This window comes from Rhinolophus sinicus, linkage group LG09, assembly GCF_036562045.2.
Source record: "Rhinolophus sinicus isolate RSC01 linkage group LG09, ASM3656204v1, whole genome shotgun sequence".
NCBI lineage: Eukaryota > Metazoa > Chordata > Mammalia > Chiroptera > Rhinolophidae > Rhinolophus > Rhinolophus sinicus.
In genome coordinates, this window is record NC_133758.1 from 12,479,847 (window position 1) to 12,498,357 (window position 18,511).

At 39.1% G+C, this 18,511-nt stretch overlaps 1 protein-coding gene across 3 annotated transcripts in view; it reads left to right on the top strand.

The window, feature by feature from the left end:
* The first annotated feature begins 3,490 nt into the window (after positions 1 to 3,490).
* LMAN1 (lectin, mannose binding 1) overlaps positions 3,491 to 18,511 on the top strand; it is a 34,691-nt gene continuing 19,670 nt past the window's right edge. For 2 of the 3 annotated variants that reach the window (XR_012498727.1, XM_019729294.2), the window contains exons 1-10: positions 3,492 to 3,765; positions 7,014 to 7,168; positions 7,252 to 7,359; positions 8,260 to 8,321; positions 9,316 to 9,415; positions 11,583 to 11,706; positions 13,289 to 13,347; positions 13,781 to 13,913; positions 15,249 to 15,442; positions 15,593 to 15,663. Coding sequence is in view for 2 of the 3 variants with exons in the window: in XM_019729294.2 (XP_019584853.2) it covers positions 3,528 to 3,765; positions 7,014 to 7,168; positions 7,252 to 7,359; positions 8,260 to 8,321; positions 9,316 to 9,415; positions 11,583 to 11,706; positions 13,289 to 13,347; positions 13,781 to 13,913; positions 15,249 to 15,442; positions 15,593 to 15,663 (1,244 nt within the window). In the remaining variant the exon portion in view is untranslated. Of the gene's footprint in view, positions 3,766 to 7,013; positions 7,169 to 7,251; positions 7,360 to 8,259; positions 8,322 to 9,315; positions 9,416 to 11,582; positions 11,707 to 13,288; positions 13,348 to 13,780; positions 13,914 to 15,248; positions 15,443 to 15,592; positions 15,664 to 18,511 lie in introns of all 3 variants that reach the window. The other variant, XM_074339880.1, reaches the window with a different exon arrangement.

Sequence of the window (18,511 nt, forward strand, 5' to 3'; positions counted from 1 at the left end):
TATAATTTACAAATAGGGACATTTTGTTCCTTTTATTCCAATTCTTTTTTTTCCCCTTTATTTTCTTGGGCTATTGCATTAGCTAAGACCATCAATACAACAGTAAATAATACCCAATGATAAAGGTAATAAAAATAGTCTTTTTCTTATTTCTAACTAAAAATTTATTTTTTCTAAGTTAAAAATAGCTTCTAATATTTTACCTTATGAATAGTGTTTGCTGTGAGTTTTTGAGAAATCATTTTATTAGGTTAAGGAATTCTCTTTTATTCCTAAATTGCTAAAATTTCTTGCCATTAATGAGGATTATTTTATGGCATTCTTTTCTGCTACTATTGAGATATTATCGTTGCTTAATGTGGTATATTACATTAATAAATTCCCTAAGATTGAAGCAACTTTGAATTCTGGGATGGTATAGGTGATTAAATAAATGGTTTACACTCATGCTTTAAAACTTATAGTAAAACTTCACTCATCATAACAAATTGGGTGAAAACCACTTTGATTTAGTGGAAAGGTTAAAGAAGCATTGTTTTTCATGAAATATTAACTTATACATTGGTCAACACTGTCAGGAATTTTTTAAATGGAGTTTTATTTATTTCAATTGCATACTGTAACTATGATAACAAGGGAAAGAGCAAAGTGGTTCTTACGACCAAGCAAACTGATCTGTAATTATCAGCATGTGTTTCTCTGAATTAATTAATAAGCTAAAGTCTCTAAAATTTTTGCTTTCTAAAGTAGGTTTCAGGTGCTGCTTTGATTTTGCTTAGCAACCCTTTTCCCCTTAAATTATGTCAAATTTCAGCCCAACTCTGATTTGAGTAAAATATCCCATGTTCCAATTATTTGAGTTTGAAGACAAATCCTTTACTTACTGAGCTAGCTAGTAGCTGACAAGAAGTTTTTATTATTGCCTCACATATCACTGAGATTTCTTTGAGCTTCCATATTGAATATGCTCCAGCATTCCAAATGTATATAAAAGACCTCGTCTGTAGAGAATGGATAAAAAAGCCCCTAAAAGCTCTGGTTCAATTCTTTAATGTAGCAGAGGGCTGCAATTGTTGCCTATCTATGCACATGTCCCTTTTCTTTGGGTCTGGCTTTGATGCCCAGTTTAAATGTTTTGCTTAACCTCCCTTCGACTGTCCTTTGTTGTTTTGTATTGGAAAATCAATATCTACAAATATTTATTCTGTGCTCAAAATGGTACAGGATATCATAGTTCAGACAAGATCATTTTCCTCCCCTCTCCAAACATTTTTTTCTTCTATTGGTTTCTGTTCTCCTGCTACTTTTATTGCCCCCGTTTCCCCCTCTTAATTGTGCCTTAAATTTGTCAAAGGAATGAAAGATAACGTTTTATCCCAATGGAGGTGTAAAGGGGCATATCATTGCTGACCTTTTCATATATGAAAAGTTAAACAGTTTTGTTTTATAACAAGCAACATATCTTCTTTCAAGTGTCAGCCATAATTTTACATTTACCAAGTAAAAAATACATAGTTATGCTTGAAATGGGGTCAATTACTCTATCTGAACATAGCAGGACCAAGAAAAGTATCTTCACATACACTGACAGCATAAGACAAATATTATTTGGTAGCTTATGGACACCTAACCCATACATAACATGTTAATAGATAGGCAACCAATATCAACACATACCAGGTCAAATATAGCATCATTCTCCGTTCTCTTTCCTAACCTAAATTGCATCCAAAGCAATTCTTACCTATATTTTTTCATTCATTGACTAAAAGGTAAACATAAAGAAATTAAATTGAAAATTTAATTATAATTGGCAAATTATTTAGCACTAGTTACCATAACATATACAATTAAAATATACCAAATTAATATTAGCTCTGCTCTGACCCTTAGGCTATTTATAAAATGTCTGCTACTTACCTAAAAGAATTTAGGCAGTTTATGTTAATACAAAGTCAACAAATACTTCAGTGTCCACTGTCCAAATCTGACGGTACTGGCTGTGTTTTCTTAAGGAGAAAATAAGAGACGGGAAGAACAAATGGACTGTGTGTTGTGATGAATGCAGCCATGATGTGACTGGCTTAATGGAACTGAGTTAGGCTTCTCTTTGCTATCAGTGGAAGAGTGAAGAAATGTCACCACAGTGAGGGCTGGTTAGCTCAGTTGGTTAGAGCATGGTGCTGGTGGCACCAAAGTTGCCTGTTCGATCCGATCCTCGCATAGGCCATTGTGAGCTGCGCCCTACAAAAAAAAAAAAAAAAAAAATGCCACCAGAATAGGTTGTTTATTGGGTACCCAGCACTGAATTCTTTCTAAAATGGAATGACATGGGTACTGTTATTAGTCTCCCTTATCTAGATGTGGAAACCAAGCTTTTGAGAGGTTAGACACCTTACCCAAGACCACACGTGGGGAAAACCAGGATTCACTTACAGCCAGTTGACTCCAAATTCTTGGTGCTTCATCACTGATTTATAATTGGTGAAAACTAAAAGAGCAGTTAAGATGTACAACGTGTCATTTTAGGGAGGGTAGACATGTAGTTTGAGAAAGAGGATTGTTTCTTATGAATGAAACAAGAGCAAAGCCTTGATGTTAAATGAACACATTGGGTTAATTTGCTCTTAAATGAATGAATGTATGCTTATCACCCAGAACAGTGCCTGATACATAGTAGCACTCAATACACGGGAACTCTGGTATCAGTTAGCATTGTAGGTAACAAAAGCTGGAAACGATGGCTTCAGTGAGGGAGGGTCTTGTCTCAGAAACTAGAACTCTGGAGGTAGGCAGACTTGGCCTGACAGAAGAGGCTCAAAAAATCGTTTAAGATGAGAAGCTCCTCTGGCTTCCCGGGCCATCATTCTTAGACTTCGGAATTAAATTTTGAGAGAGGTAAAGGTTGAGTGGCATATTCATAGAAACCCCTGATTCAACACCAAGAAAACGATCCTAGGGATATGCCCTAACACAGGTAGGTGGCGGTCAGTGGGCTGGGATTACGCTTTGTTTCTGTAAAGACTTGTTTCTGCAAAGAACACCTAATGAAAACCAGCTACTGAACCATTGGTATCACATCAAAAGGAATGCCTTTCTTCTAATACTGGAAAGGTTTATTACAGCCTGGGAGGACCGATGTGGTGGGTCCATAGGCGTTAGGGCTCGCAAGTTCCACCTCTAGCGAAGGTTAAGAGGCAGGAGAAAGCTTCTCCCAAGTAGGCATTGTGTCGGCTCTTGCAACACTCGCTGTCACGTGGGAAGAGAAAGTTGGAGACCCTTTCCCACCCCGGATAGGAGAGGAGCGCGAGGGGGACGGCACCGCCTCCGGGCCCCGCCCCCTCTGGCGTGGCCCCGCCCGCAGATGCTCCTGGTCCAGCGGCCGCCTGGATAGCGGAGGCCGGGGGCGGGGCTCACCCTTGCCCTCGGGGGCCCTCGGGTTCCACCAATCAGCGAGCGCCCTGTTGGCCGTCCTCAGCTCCCGCGCCCCGCCCCCTCCCGCAGGCCTGTGCTTTCCAGAATTCAAGATGGCGGGATCCAGGCGAAGGGGTCCCCAGGCCAGAGCTCGGCCGTTTTTCTGCGCCCTGCTGCTGTCGTGCAGCCACTACGTCTGGGGCCAAGGCGCGGGAGGAGACCCCGCGCACCCTGGTGCCCCGGGCACCCCAGCCACGCTGCCACATCGCCGATTCGAATACAAATACAGCTTCAAGGGGCCGCATCTGGTGCAGAGCGACGGGACCGTGCCCTTCTGGGCCCACGCGGGGAGTAAGCCGGGGCAGAGGGCGGGGGGCCTGGGTCCCATCCTCGCCTGGCGCCTCCTCTTTACCTTCTCCCCGCTGCACACCATATGCGCGGGGGAGGGGACCCTTCTCAGCAGCCCCTCCTGCAGGTCGGCTCCGATCCGCCAGGTTCCCCCACCTGCCCCCCGGTCTTCCCCGATTCTGTCCAGCCCCCTTTCCGCCTGTTTTCCCTTTGATCTCGTCGGTTATTTCCGTTTGATCTAGAGGTGTTTTGTTACTTCTTACAATTCCAAGCACTCACGTAAACTCGTTTGTAGGTGTCAGGTTTCACCCTGACTCCACGTCTCTAGGGGAAACGTCCCGCACCCCCAACCATCCCAATCTGAGACCTGTTCCCGCAGCCCCCCACCTCCTTTCCGGCTTCCCCTCGGCCCTCCCCTGCCTATTTTTTTTAAAAGTGGTGTTGGCCGTGGTTAATGTTCCAATTTGTACCCGATGCCTCCCCCTGAGAGCTCTAGAGATGATATATGTTGGTTTTAGAGTAATTTTTAAGTTTTTATATGAGAAGACATTCTTCTCACCCTATTGGAACGATACCTTAAATTTGCTTCTCAGTGACTTGATCTTTCCTCTTGTATTAACATTATGTAATTAATAGTCATACTTGTCCCTTTATTTAATAGAAGGGATATATTTTTTGGTATTGATTATTTCAGAATAGCATTATATCTACAGCCTTTTTGTTGTTGTTAAGTTTTTTGGAAAAGTCGAAATAACCTGTGCTCCATGTTTTATTCACTCTGTGTTTGGCACTGTTAGTAGATAAGAGTTTGCCTTGCTAGACATTTACATATGTGAAAGAAACATCTGTACTTTAGTGCTGATGTGTCACTGCTGACTAAGGAATCAGCCATAGCACTTGACATGCGGTAAGCTCTGTTCAGTGACCGTCAGATGCATCCTTTGAAACAAGTGGCCAAGTTCCTTTATATGAGGTGAGAAGCTCTGGCACTTTGAATTCCATCTTTACGTGCTAATTCAGAAATCATTTATATAAGGTTTGTGTATGTCATTTTAGACTGTCCAATACTTGAAACAAAATGTTCCGTTTCTAGAAAGTAATTGTTGACTAGGAAGCACACTTCTAGGAAGGGCTGTTGCCCTGAAATTAATGTATCATTAATTAAAAGGTATACATTTCAATTTGACTTAATGACCAAGTCATTAAGTGTTTGAAGTAGAGTGCAATTATTTTGTTACTCAGCAGACATGAGTTATGTGCCCACTCATCTAGGGTATGTTCCTGGGCATTTGTGAGCAAGGTAACGTTCTCGTCTTCGTAACACAAAGATTATACAGAAGTACCAAACACAAGTTTTGGGGTTTTTTTGTTTTTCTTTTTGGAGTGATGATGCGTTTTTCAGTAGTGGTGATGAACTGTTTCACAGTTTTTCAGTTCTGCATCTCTCCATTGCCTGCTTGCTCTTCTTTCTATCTTTTATGCTTGCACCACATACTCAGGCAACGAGGAATGTTAATGCACGACTCAAATTAGCTACCTTGACTTTCTTTACAGAGCCTGTAACTAAGTTTGTCTGCTGCAGAAACGCCAGATAATGTATCTAGGTGAATTCAAGTCTTATGGCTAGACTGAATTTGAAATGAAGGGATTAGTATTTTAGCCATGACTTTTCCATCTCCTGACTCGGAATCACTGCTGCGGATATTCCTTGCTTTAATTGTCACTGTATTTTTCACATCCTCACTGTTTTCTTAACTCCATTGATCATTTTTAAAAACCTTTTTATTTTGCCCTGAGATCCATTATTTAAAACAATTTTGAAACGTAGAGAAACCTAAGATTTAGTTTAAACATGGCCCTTTACATTCATCCCTAAATTAGGAGCAAATCTGTGGTTTTTCTTTTTCGTACCTCTATCTAATGTCCTTTTGTACTCTCAGTACACGCCCCTGGGTCCATAAGGGCAAAAAATGATAACAATTTGTTACCCTTTATAGCTCTCAGAGCTCTTTCACCTTCATTCTGATTTGATCCTTAGTAGGCAAGGCAGGTGTTATCTGTTTTATAGATTTTAAAAAAACTGATGTTCAGAAAGGTTAAGGTCTTGGAAAAGGTTACACAGCTAGTGTCAGTAGAATTGCACTCAAATCCAGGTCTTCTGATTCAATATCCAGTACTCTTTCGAGGATGCCTGCCCCCAACTTTTAAGTGTTTGATGGTGACAGTGACTGATCTTACTGAAGTATCTCAGCTTTTCTTTTTGTCAAGTTTTTTTCTACCTATACAGAGACAATACAGTTATTTCCCAGCATGCATGTCAGAATTGGTTAACATCTGAGAGGGTGTGCTAGAATTGTTCAAATGTAGGCCTGGTAGTTGCTTTAATAATTAGTCCAATAATAAGGGTAGCTAACGTTTACTGAGAGACTTATATGCGCTTATATAGGCACTTATCTGCCTGTGAGGTTGTCAGAGAAGTGGGGTAACTTGCCTATGATCAGACAGCTAGTAAGTGGTAGAGCTGGAACTTGAACCCAGCGTGGAGATGCAGACCACCGTTTTGAGCATCACTTCTCTCTGAAAATCCGCTGATGCTGAAGAACTGCTTATTGACTTGAAATTCAGTTGACCCTCTCCCTAGAAGAATGTATATATGCATAAAATTTTGCATATAACTTTTGGGGTGTTTATGGAAGTGATTGAGCCCAGCCCCTTCGTTTTACAGGTGAACATATGGTGAGCCCAAGAGAATAAGAGAATTATTTGCTCAAAGTCACACAGCTGAATTGAGACTAGGAATAAGTCTCTTGATTCCTAGTGGTATGTTCTTTTCATACTGTTTGAGCTTTCTAACATTTGCAAATTGGTGAAATACATCACAGTTTTTTTTAAAAGTTGTATGCAAATTTTTGAGGCATTTGAAAAATAATATGAGAATCAAATATTTGGTTTGCCTTTTAAGCCATAATTTTCTCCCTCTTGTCCCTTAAATTTCTAGTATATAGTTGCAGTTTTAATTTTTTTTTTTTTTTTTGCAGCAATATTGCACTATTCAAAAGGGGCGGGGAGTTGTTAGAAAGCCCTAAAATTTAAAAGTTGAAACTTTCAGCATGAAATATTTTCTGACAAAATAATTGTATAGGTCAGTGAGTTAAAATTAGATCTCTAAGTGTATGTAACAGTTTGGTGATGATTCATTGAGTTTTACCTAATTATAACTTAAAGCTTTTCTTCCCTGATTTTTGTTCTAGATGCTATTCCAAGTTCAGATCAAATTCGAATAGCACCATCTTTAAAAAGCCAAAGAGGATCTGTGTGGACAAAGACAAAAGCAGCCTTTGAGAACTGGGAAATTGAGGTGACGTTTCGAGTGACTGGAAGAGGTCGAATTGGAGCTGATGGCCTGGTATGATAATCTCTTTAACTTTGAAAATACATATAAATGCATATACCACCAGCCCCTAAATATTCCTTGTTATAAATTTACAGGCAATTTGGTACACAGAAAATCAGGGGTTGGAGGGTCCTGTGTTTGGATCAGCTGATATGTGGAATGGTGTTGGAATATTCTTCGATTCTTTTGACAATGATGGAAAGGTATGTTTCTTGTCAGGACTGTTGCCCACTTTAATATGTCTGCTAATAAATTAAGCTGTAAGACATACACCTTATTTAACACGTTTGTCAGTTTAAGAGTAGAGAACTCCCCAAACTAAGTACGCTGATTAGTCTTTATATAGCTGGGAATTTATAAATGTAAAGCTCTGAATTCATGATTTGTCATAGTCTACCTTGAGGTCATAATGGAGCCCTAACTCCGAAAATTGGCAGGGCCCCCCATCCCCAGCACTTTGTATGTACATAGTAATTTTGATGGATAAACATGAGTCATTTTGACGTCGGCAGTGAAACCAGTAGTGTTTAGACTAGACAATTACAGTTTGTTTTTGTGAACATACCCATGTGCATTACTGCTGCTAGCTCACATATGAATCTCTTTTCATATGGTAATCAGTTTTTGATCAGCCAATTTCTCTGATCTCTCCTAAAACAGCTAAGAACAAAATGTACTTACAAATCAGAGACATTAAGTTGTACTTGAGCAGCCTTAAGACTGATCTTTGCTTGAGCTGGTAGTTTATCTACTGGGGTCAATACTAGCAATTTAAAGAACTTTCATAACTCTTTGAATGCTGAAGCCGTGTTACTTAGCTCCCATAAGTCCCACACTTGTCCCATGCGCACAGTGTGTCCTCAGATACATGCTGTGATGGATTATTCAAAGACAGTGTTCATGGAGGTGTTAAGTGACCGCTTTTGAATGATTATAACAGTTTGCTAAGTTTTTTCTAAGTAAGTGGAAATCTCTTCTATTAATTATTTGCAAATTTTGAGTCTTATAATTTTAGAGATCAAGAGACCTTATAGCACATCCAGAATGATCTAGAATTCTTTGATTTAAGGATTTTAAAACAACTATGTTCTCTCTATTTTTAGAAAAATAATCCTGCAATAATAATTATAGGCAACAATGGACAAATCCATTATGACCATCAAAAGTAAGTGGGTGTTTTTTACATTATTCCTGATTTCAGCTTCTTTTTGGAAACCTCATAAAATGCATTGTTTCAAATCTGATCATTTTCCAGGTGAAATAACATTATCTAGGTGAAGTAACATTGTAGCTTGGTGGAAAGGTCTTATTTTAATTTGGTTCTGTTTTAAAGTTCTTTCTGTAGTCCACCTTATATTTCAAACATAAAAATGTGTTGTTTTATTTAACCTAAAATTATCTACTATTTTTAAAGGTTTATAAAATGTTCCTGGCTCTCAGTGATGCCACTAGTCACGTCTTTTCATCTTTATTAAAAGGGGTCTTTCAAAATTAAAGTTCAGAACCTTGACTAAACTAATGACTAAGAAATTTACGCCACTTTATTCGACCTTAGTATTGCTGTATTTAAAGATTCTTGGTGGGCTACAAAGCTTCTAAGTGTTTAGTGTATTTGTAATGTGTATGAATTAGGTATCTACGTTTTTTTAATTTTTTACATGTTTGTTGTGGGAGGAATTACCTTCTAGCCATCCAGTGAACTGTAAGGAAATTTCTTATCTACAACCTGTTTACCGTTTCCTGTCTTAGTGACTTTTCATGCTGGCGCTATTTAAAATAGAGGTGCCAAGGCCTTCTCATGATTCCGCTTCAGTTGCTCTAGAGTGGGACCTAGGAGTCTGCATTTTTAAAGCTCCATGTGTGATTCTGACTGTGTGCCAGGGTACAAGACTGATCACGTGTAGACGGGTTGTGTGGCTGCCCTGCCGACAGCGGACGGTGACAGTGGCTCCTGGTGTTACCCAGAGCCCTGACGAGTTGCCCAGGAAAAACTCGTGCGTCCATTTTGTGTCTTCTGAATAAATAACCAAATATCCCAAGACTTTGTCATAACTCGATACTATTTTAACCTTTTTAGACAGTAATCACTTTAAATAGTGAGTTTTTAAATATTGCAAAGCTTAAGTTTCTTGTTTGTTTTCCTTTCCCTCACACTGTAGTGATGGTGCGAATCAAGCTTTAGCGAGTTGCCAGAGGGACTTCCGTAATAAACCCTACCCTGTCCGGGCGAAGATTGTATATTACCAGAAAACACTGGCAGTAAGTAACACTCATTTAGAGATAATCAAGGGAACAGTATTCTGCTATGACTTTTCAGTTTGAATCTTTCATCAAAATTAAATGCATTTGAATTTGGACATTTTTCCTGTACTTAATCAGTGTTACTATGAGAGGACAGAAGTGGCTTCAGAGCTGGGTATAAGTGGGCATGTGTTGTAAAACCTTGCCACTAGGTTTGTATTTAGTAAATGTGTAAGCATCCTACTGTGTGCCACACATTGTGTACATATCCAAGCCTTCACGATATAAATATGAGTAAGGCAAAGGTCGTTTTCTCCAAAGAGCTGTAGTCTAATGGTGGAGATATTTATGTAACATTTTTATGCTATGTGATAAATACTGCAACACAGGTACCAGTAAGAAATAAATGGGTTAGAATCCTGTACCTGCCAGGTGGGTGTGGGGAAGGGCAGAAACAGTTTCTCAGAGTATAGCTGCGGCTTAAAGGGGAAGTAGGAATTTCCTAGTTGGAGTGCATATTCCAGGCAAAGGAAACAGGCATCAGGAGGCACTGCTGAAAGACTGGGGAAAAGCAAGTGGTTTGGTGTGGCTGGAGGTTAGAGGAGATTGGAAGGAGTGAGGTGAAAGGTTGGCTGTAAACAAGTCTTGTACGTCTCATGTAGTTTATCTTAAAAAGAACAGTTTACAGAGTTTTAAGCAGGAAACTGAAATGCTCAGATTTGCAATTTAGGAAGAAGGCTTAGACAGCAGTGTTCTTATCATGGCATTTGTGAAAGGAGCAAAAGATACAACCTCTTAGACGCCTCCCCTTTAATGGGCCTCGCCCCGTGCTTTAATATTTCACATGCAGTTTCTCCTTTATTCTTTCCAACAGCCCTGGGGGGAGGGGGCATCCCCATTTTACACATGGGGAAATTGCATATGGGAGGTTTTAACTAACTTGGACAGTGTCGTACCAAATAAGTAGCAGAACTGATTTGACCCCAGCAGTATCTTAAGTGCAAGGTTGTACTTGTGGTCTGAACTAAGGTGGAAGAGCAGTGATTAGGAGGTAGAAACCACAGTGGTTACTACTAGATTGCTTGGGGGCGGGAGGGTGAGTGCAGTTGTGGACTCAGAGTTCACATGTTTGCGTCCCACATTGTATGGAGATTAACCCTTCATATTGACAGGTATCGTATTCTCTTGCTGAAAATTTGGACAGAGTACTGGAACATTTTCCCTGTGTGATTTAATCTTAACTACAACTGACAAAACTTTGCACCCGAAAGTAATGATGGAAGTTCGCTGACTAGTGCCTTGTGCCTGCTCCTTCTGCTTCCGTCGTTAATGTCAGTGACTCTTACTTAGGGTGGGGCTAGCGATTGGGTTGCTGGAAGTGAAAGGCATGGAAGAGACTAGACTGCGGCCGGACTGGGATGATGATAAGAGTGTCCATGGGTCAGGTGATTCCTGCGCTTTCTTAGAATTCCAACATTCTCTTAAGACCTTTAGGGTCATTACTTCAAAAACACATTCTGCAGAGTAGAAGAATATGGGTCTTTTTAGTGTTTTCATTTTCTGCCTTTTTTGTCAATGTGACTTCTGTCACTTTTGCTGTCTTAGCTAACTTATGACAGTCCAGTTACCTTCCTAATTTAATGAAGACGAGCTCACTGTCTGCTGAGGCATCTGTTTAATTCTCAGCTAGCTGTGGTAAACATTGCAAATTCAACCTATTCGTTTTAGTTCTGCCACTGGGGTTTTAGAACAAGTCTGGTCTCTCTTCTGTATGAACCATTCAAAGAAAGTAACCATGGTTCCTCAGTCTTCTGGCGAGAAGGTGAACCCTATTCTATTTTAGAAAGATTTCCATGGGAAGTTATCAGATTTTTCTCTTTAAACCTTTGACACGTAGAGGGGCAAAAATTATTTTCTTAAGTGAAATATCTTGTATAATGTACCAAGTAAGGGAGGTTATTTAATGGACAAGGGATTACACTTTATCATAATGAGAGAAAGTTGATAGTTGGTTATTGAGGTTATTTAATGGACAAGGGATTACCTTTTATAATAATGAGAGAAAGTTGATAGTTGGTTATTAGACCAGATATAAAGATCAAATAGTATTGGCCATAAATTGACTATTTGAAATCCTTTTTACAATGGCTGTTGTAAAAGCTATAGCTACGGTATGTCTCTCTAGGTAATGGTCAATAATGGATTCACACCAGATAAAAATGATTATGAGTTTTGTGCCAAAGTGGAAAATATGATTATCCCCGCACAAGGGCATTTTGGAATCTCTGCTGCAACTGGAGGTCTTGCAGGTAAATCTTGCTATCTTTTAATATTAAAAATTTATGAATTGAGTTTTATTGGGAATGGTATATTTTGGATACTTGTTTACAGTTAACGTTTTAAGACTAGTTGTAAGCTTCCCATGGCTTGTGAGGCCAGTCTTTTGGTTTCTGGGGACTGCTGATTCTCTACTTATGTTCTGCAGGTGTCCAGTAGGCTGGGGCTGTGTACAGTTAGGTAAATCAGCATCAGTTTTGGTGCTATTTTATTTTGAAGGAGGCGTTTAAAATTGAGGCTATAAAAGATTAATTGCGAAATGCTTTAGGATCCTAGGAGTTGTTGTCACAACACATTTAAATGCATTTGGTAGCCTGAGGAAATATGACTGGGGACTAAACTTGAAACAAGATTGACCTCTTTTTCTTCCACGTGTGGTGATAAGTGAACTTCCTGTTTGACGTTAACACTATCTGGTGGTTGTGTTGTACATTGTGTAATTTTATTATTTTCAAATATGTGACTTGTTCCTTATAATAACACAGGAAGGGAGTGAGGGAAGGCAGATTATATTTACCCCTTTTTTAGATGAGTTTGCCAAATCATGGATTAAAGGACTTTCTACAGATCACATGAGCAGTAATGGTCAGACCCATGTGGGACTTGGTGGAAGAGGATTCCTGGGTCCAGGGCTCATCCTACTGCACAACTTCTCCCCCAGTTCCCTGACCTGCACTGTAGTATTACAGTTTTCTCTTCAATCGGGCTACATGTCTGGGTCTCCACAGTAGTGGCAGAAAGCTTAGAGATTGCTGCACTGTTGGAATTAATTGCTTTTACTTTGTGGCTGTGACTAGTCAGGATTTGGTATTTTTAGTTCAATGTTACAAAGTTTGATCTGCTAGGACCCTGTTTTCAGCTTAAACAGCTTGAAATTAATCTGATTTTTCATGTGATTATAAATAAATAAAATTGTTAATATCTGCTATGCGAGGGAAGCAAATTTGCATGACGTGCATAGAGAGTAATCATGTTATCTAAGCAGGGTGCTTTGAGAGTAAAAGGAGATGCTATTAATAATGCCAGGACAACATGGATAAATCAGCACTGTCCCAGTAAACCAGGACAGACAAGTGTCGTGTTTCTAACAAAGTAAGGCAAGTGCTGTAAGAAATGTTCAGAGACGGATAGGTACAGCAAGTAATGAGGGACAAGAGTTTTGTCTTGTTTGGCTGGGACATAGTCCGTGAAGATTTGTGGGAAAAACTAGGAAGGTCTTGGTGCCCGCGATAGGAGTTTAGGCTTGTTCAGACCTGTCATCTGTTTGTTTATCCCCTTATCAGACCTTTATTAAGCATCTGTTATGTGTTAAACACTGCTAAATGTTCTGGGTTAGGATTTAAGAAAGTGAACTTTCACTTATTTCTAATGAAATCTTTCAGATGAATTTTTGTCTCTAAGCTCACGGCACCATTGTGTTTACCAAATTAGAGCTACTTTTTGTTGTTTCCCTTATTATTTTTTAACACGATAGATACCTATAAAGTAAATTCACAACCATAAAAATAATCTATTATGGAATTTTTCCGATTTTTTTATTTTTTTAATTTGTAGATGACCATGATGTCCTTTCTTTTCTGACTTTCCAACTGACTGAGCCTGGGAAAGAGCCAGTAAGTATAAATAGTTTTTTCCAAAAGTTTATTTTCAGTTTAGTAGCTGAAAACGGGGAGACTGACCGGTTTGGATCTTGTATCTGCCAGTTACTGCCATATGATCTTGTGCAAGTTCCTTAGCCTCTGGAACGCTCCATTTCTTGACTGATACACTGAGATGCTTGTACTGGCCATCTTGTGACATTTGTCAGCATCAGATAAGACAGTGCCCTTCTAGCAAGCACTCAGTAAATGGTAGTGGCTATTATTTTGTGTTGTAATTATTAGTAGCAAGAGTAAATTGGTTATGATTTAAGTAAGAAATAACATTTTTATGTTAACCTTTCAACTAGTAGTAGTTAAAATGCAAAAAAAACCATATTGCGGTTTATTATTTTGTTACCTTTTTTAATTTATTTTTAATGTGATCTGTTCTTGAACTCCAAAAAAGCCTACACCAGATAAAGAAATTTCAGAAAAAGAAAAAGAAAAATATCAGGAGGAATTTGAGCACTTTCAACAAGAATTGGATAAAAAAAAAGAGGAATTCCAGAAGGGTCACCCTGACCTTCAGGGGCAACCTGGTGAGTTGTAGCGACGCTGCCCACGGGGCTGCAGCTGGAGTCCTGGCACTTGTGTGTCCCCTCACCTTTCGTCCATGTCATGCTCTCTGTCACATCGGGCACATTGCAAGTAATTTCTGGAAGCACTTTGTGAGCAAATCTTCAGTCTCTAAAAGGCTTGGAGATTGATGTTTCTACAGTAAGAGTGTGGTGTAGTGACCCCCTGCAGTGTGAGCTCCGTGAGGACAGGGACTCGATGTGTTCACTGCTGTGTTCCCTAAACCTAAAACAACAACCATGCTGTACAGGCATAGCCGAGACTCAGTAAATATTTGCTGAATGAAATCATCCAAGGTGTATTTCTTTCAGTGGCTCACAATTACCTTATTGCTATAGAGATAATACTTGAAAACTATCAACTCTTTTGTGAGGGTAATGTGAAGGGGTTATCTTGCTCTCCTCCCCTTACTAGGCAACAGAATTCTCGGCTTTAAAGGTTGAGAATTTTAAAACGTTAGTCCAAGTCACTGTAATTAAGAACTTCCGTGTGCTCCGTGTCGAAAGTAAAACATGTTAAGGCCAAACAGAGGGACTGTTTTGTCTGCTAACGTTTGTTCTCTGGGTCGTTCGTTCCCCATCAGCACAATTGGACTCTCTCTGTAGTGTGTGATTCTCTAGGTGATCGACGGTGTGATTCAGACTTAATGAAGCTAACAATGAAAGATAAATTTCATTCTTTCTTTGCATTTGTTTTAAACATCCCGTGTGATTTGTTAGTATATCCTGAAGCTTATTGTAGTAAGTATATTTGAATGAAATGATCTGTCTTTAGCATAGTCAGGTATAAGGAAAATCAGCTCTTCTCCATTCCTTTTCTTAATCTTTCACGTAAGTGAAATGCACAGATTTTAAGAGCATAATTCGATGGATTCTGACATATGCATGCACCCATTTAACCATCACTCAGATCAGTATGCAGAATATTTGTATCACTGCAGAATAAATATTCCCTCATACCTCTTTCAAGTCAACCCCCACCCACAGAGGTGACCATTATTCTGATTTCTACTAACATAGATTAGTTCGGCCCTTCATATAAATAGACTCACACAGTGTATTTGAAGGAGAAAATGATTTTTAGGTGAAAAATTCAGACCGAATCTATAATAAATGTTCAACCACCAGAGATGGCAAGGACGAATAGTAATTTCATCATGATTGAATTCATTGCGTGCGTGTTCACTATTGGGGAGGTGATACCACTGTGTTGCACTAACTTTAGTGCATGTTGGGACTTGGGTCCCTGACAACATACGTGTGGGTGATTCTGACTTTGGTTTGTCATTTCCATTTCAGCAGATGAAATATTTGAGAGTGTAGGGGATCGTGAGCTGAGACAAATCTTTGAAGGACAGAATCGTATTCATCTCGAAATCAAGCAGCTGAACCGCCAGTTAGATATGATCCTTGATGAACAGAGAAAATATGTCTCTTCCTTGACAGAGGAGATGTCTAGGAGAGGGGCAGGAAGCCCGGGGCAGCACGGACAGGTGAGCTTTCTAAATATGCAGTTGCCTTAGTGAGCCTTTGGTGGAGAAGAGGGGGAAAGAAAGACTCCTATGGTGTGAGACTCCTATGGTGTGAGCTCCTGTGGAGTGTGGACTGTTGAACTGGCTGTTCATCGTTTGTTTTTCCCCCAGATCACTCAGCAAGAGCTGGATACTGTTGTGAACACTCAGCAAGAGATTCTGAGACAAGTAAATGAAATGAAGTAAGTATAGAAAACCACGTCTGAGTGTTACGTGCTATCTTTACTTTAAATTCATGACTTCTCTAGATATGCAAGCACTTTATTGTAAAATTCCTGCACGCAGGTAAGAATCACATTCGAGATTCATTTTATAAGTAAGGGAGTGTAAAGTACAAGAACTTTTGATATTTAGAAACTGCAAATATGTCTACATTTTTTCATTGTTCTAAGCTAGAAAAACAGGCTGTAGCATCTTTGAAAAAAACAGGTTTGTCGCAATTACTTGGCAGCCAGGACTATTCATACATTTCTAAAATATGAAAAGAATATGGGTAACATATAATAATTCTTTGACAAATACTAGGAATAAGCATGCATAGCATTGTCGGGCTATAAGACAAGCATACCTTCTGCAGGAACATCTTTTTGATGGAATGAAAGCATTTTGAAGGAAGTATGCTATGTGTGACGACCTGTTTTTCATTCTATCTGATACCTTAAGAGAGACTAGACAAAGATTTGGAGCAGGGAGGAGACACTGTGTCCTTAGAACAATCAGTGATAAATTTCTAAAAAGGATCGACTTACGCGCTGGTAATAACGTTCAGTGCCTGGACCAGAGAAACAGCCAAAACGTCATATTTCGTAAACTAATTCTATAGAGCACTGCCCCAACTAGTACCGTCCTTGACAAACAACGTCAAGGTGAGTTCTTTAGAACTGGAAAGTTAAACAGGATTGGGTTACATAAGAAGGTGAAAATGCCGAACACCTAGAGATTAAAAAGCAACCCAACTTGTAAAGGCAAATTTATATTTGTTTCATTTGTACACTTTGGAATTTTTAAAAATCTTCAGTTTGTAAACTTGTGATTAAAATATTAATGATGGTAAGTGAATGCTTAAATTCTTTTAGAAATAGACTAGATCGTGTAACATTATTTCTTTAAATCTTGGTTTTGATCTAATTTTAGGCTTCAGACTGTTCAGACATAGTACAGTTTCCGTATATCCTCTACCCATGTTCCTCTAATGTTGACATTCACATAACCGTAGTACAGTTGTCAGAACCAAGAAACTAACATTGGTCCAGTACTGTTAACTAAACTCATGATCTTATTCAAAGTTGACCAGTCCTCCCCTACGCCATTTTCCTGTCCCTAGATCCTATCCATTGCATTTAGTGATTTCTCTGTAGACTTCGCAGTCTGCACTAGTTCACCTTTCCTTGTGTTTCATGACCATTACAATTTCCAAGAGCACGGATCAGTTATTTGGTCAATTGTCGCTCAGTTTGGGTTCATCTGGTACTTAGTGATTGGACGGAGGTTGTGCATTTTTGATGAGAATACAACAGGGCACCACTCTCATGGTATTGGCATGTTGCATCACTGGTGACGGTGGCGGCGATCACTTGCTTATGAAGCTTTCTTCCCAGTTTCTCTACTTTAAACCTCCTATCTTTCCCTTGGTGGTTAATATTTTGAGAAAGATACTTGGAGACTGTGCTCACTAATTTGCTCACTAATTTTAGCATCCGTTGATGTCTTATCTGAAATAAGAATGTGGTGTTTACCAAATGGCTGATTTTTCTATTTTCATCATTCCTTCTACATTTATTTAATGGAATTCTTCTGTAAGGACTAGATGTCTGTTCTCCGCCATTTATTCATTTAATCAGTTGCTTAAATCAGTATGGACTCATGAATATTTATTCTGTGAGTTACAATCCAGTACTGCCATTATTTATTTTATTCACATTGTCCCAGCTCAGTCATTAGGAGCTTCTTCAGTTTGGCCTTTGTGTTTGGTTTTTATGCGTTTCACTTTCTGGTGCTAGACTGTGTTTCAGGCTCTTGTTTTTTCTCTGTCCCAGCTGTAGAATCAGCCACTTCTCCAGTGAGCCCTGGTTCCGTGCAGAAAAGTATTTAGAAACCAAGATCTGGGAAGTAGGTGTGCTCACTACTGCTGGGGTGCCACTGCTTCTGGGCCCTTCCAGTGGGAAGAGCTAGGGAACCTGTGAGTGTATTCTAACCCACACACCTACACGTCACTATTTTTGTACTTGTTTTAAAAAACCATCAGATTATTCGGATACTTTGGATTCTAATTGGACCGGACTGAACTGAACACTACGGGGTTGATTTTAGCCTTCCTCCTTCCCCTATTTGAAAATTCTTTCTCCAATGGGAGAAACCTGGTTCTTAGGATCTATAATACATTGACGTATTGGTTCAATTTTAGTGTATACATAAAGTGGTTCCAAATTGTTATCCTACATCCCTGTAGGAAACACATTTACTGATGGATTAATGTAAAGTTCCTTTTGCTTCTAGCCTCTCAGTATCTAGACCAGACACTATCTTCCAATAGTTACTCAGTGTAGTTCTCTTCTTCCCCTCTCTTCAGTATGGTTATGATATTTATTTATAGCATAGTTAGGCTTTTTGTTAGTGGTTGTATTCTATGTCTGGTTGATTTTTAACTGTTTATATTTTGGGCGTATGAAGGGTATGTGAATACTATGGTTCTAAGAGAATGTGTGTGTGTGTGTGTGTGTGTGTGTGTATTGACATTTTACTCAGAAAGCACTTTGTTGATATTTTGTGGCAGTTTTAAAGTCTTCATTGCTAATATTAACTCAAATATAATTTTAAAAACGTTGTTATCATACTTAACTTTCAGCCTGACATACTGTTATTTCTAAGTAATTCTAATATTTGAATATCTTTTTTTGTTGTTGTTTTCTTCCAGCAAAGTTTTGACCTTTTAAACTAAATTTTATTTCAAGGAAGTTAGAGAACTTATTTATTTATTCATCCAAATTGAACTGTAACTGTTGAAATCACTGTCAGGAAGTCAGAGACATA